We start from the raw sequence: 1,329 nt of genomic DNA on the forward strand, positions 1-1,329 counted from the left end.
TATATATATACAACACACACACACAACACACACACACACACACACACATATATATATATACAACACACACACACAACACACAACACACATACACAACACACACACACACACATACACGCACACACACACATATGTATTTATATACATATACATATACATATACACATACATATACATACATACAGATATATATATATATATAAATATATACATACATATATGATTACATAAATTTATATATGGGATAAAATACACGTGGTACACAACACATACATACCAGCTTCCACGCTGTTATTCTGCGTGGTTTTTAACTTGGTATTAGCCGCCACGGCATCGGTCTCTCCCGTGGCTGTGCCTGCTGCGTCGTTCACAGTGTGTTCTCCTGTCGTTGTGTGCTCTGCCTCATATGCGCCCTTATTCGATCCATCCGTACCAGTACTTGTACTAGTGGCTGTATGTGTGCTTGTGGGTGTATCTGTGCTTGTGCTTGTGTGTGTGTGTGCGTTTGTGTGTGTGTGGGAGAGTGATGTTTTGATAATCACATCACAAACAGGTGAGTCCGTGTCTACTCGCAAGGCTCTGAGTTGCTGTGATACCTTGCGTGATATGTGTAGTGGTTCAACGTACCCACTGGCGGTGGTGTCGAGTGAGGGTGTCCTGGGCCTTCGCACACTCTCAGGGTGGTCTTCGGTATCCCCCATGGTTGTAGTGCAATGTTTTATAGTGTAATGAACTATAGTGTAATGTTTTATTGTGTAATGATTTATAGTGTAATGTACTATATTATAATGTATTCGAGGTATTATGTAGTCGAAGTAAGGTACAATCAATTGATAATGAAGACTAGTGATGTGCTGATACTATATCGTATAGCACTGATTGGGTCTGTCGGGGGAGTCGCTGGATAGTATAGGCTATCGCACGTACTACAATTACGACTGCGTGCACTATTCGAATCAGCGATTGGAATTGCATCAACAACTCTTCAAGACCGATGAGGGAGTCTCCTAACGTCTATCCATATACAGCCTACAGTACGTACAAATAGAGAAATCTTGACCTATAAGCCTCAATTCACCGACCAAACACTATACGGATGTGTATTCTCATATATGCTTTGGGTGTTTCTTCTCCTTTCCTCGGGTGACAATACGTTTGAGCTGTTCGGACATTGGGAACTCATGAGCCCATTCTCTCGTTATACCGCACAGAGATATCTCCTCACGAATCGTATGTGTTATTGAAAGCTACGGATATTGCTACAGGTATACTACACTATACATACATATATATATATATAATAATATATAATAATAATATAATAATATA

The 1,329-nt window shown here is 40.0% G+C and overlaps 1 protein-coding gene across 1 annotated transcript; it reads right to left on the minus strand.

Annotated features, from left to right (window-relative positions):
• Window positions 1–277: 277 nt before the first annotated feature.
• On the minus strand, window positions 278–701 carry SARC_16292 (hypothetical protein; the record flags this gene model as incomplete). The annotated part of the gene is made up of 1 exon (XM_014289595.1): window positions 278–701. A coding segment is annotated over one exon (424 nt), but the record flags the coding sequence as incomplete, so codon positions are not given.
• Between the last annotated feature and the right edge of the window lie 628 nt (window positions 702–1,329).

Source organism: Sphaeroforma arctica (genome assembly GCF_001186125.1).
Source record: "Sphaeroforma arctica JP610 unplaced genomic scaffold supercont1.7767, whole genome shotgun sequence".
NCBI classification, from domain to species: domain Eukaryota; class Ichthyosporea; order Ichthyophonida; genus Sphaeroforma; species Sphaeroforma arctica.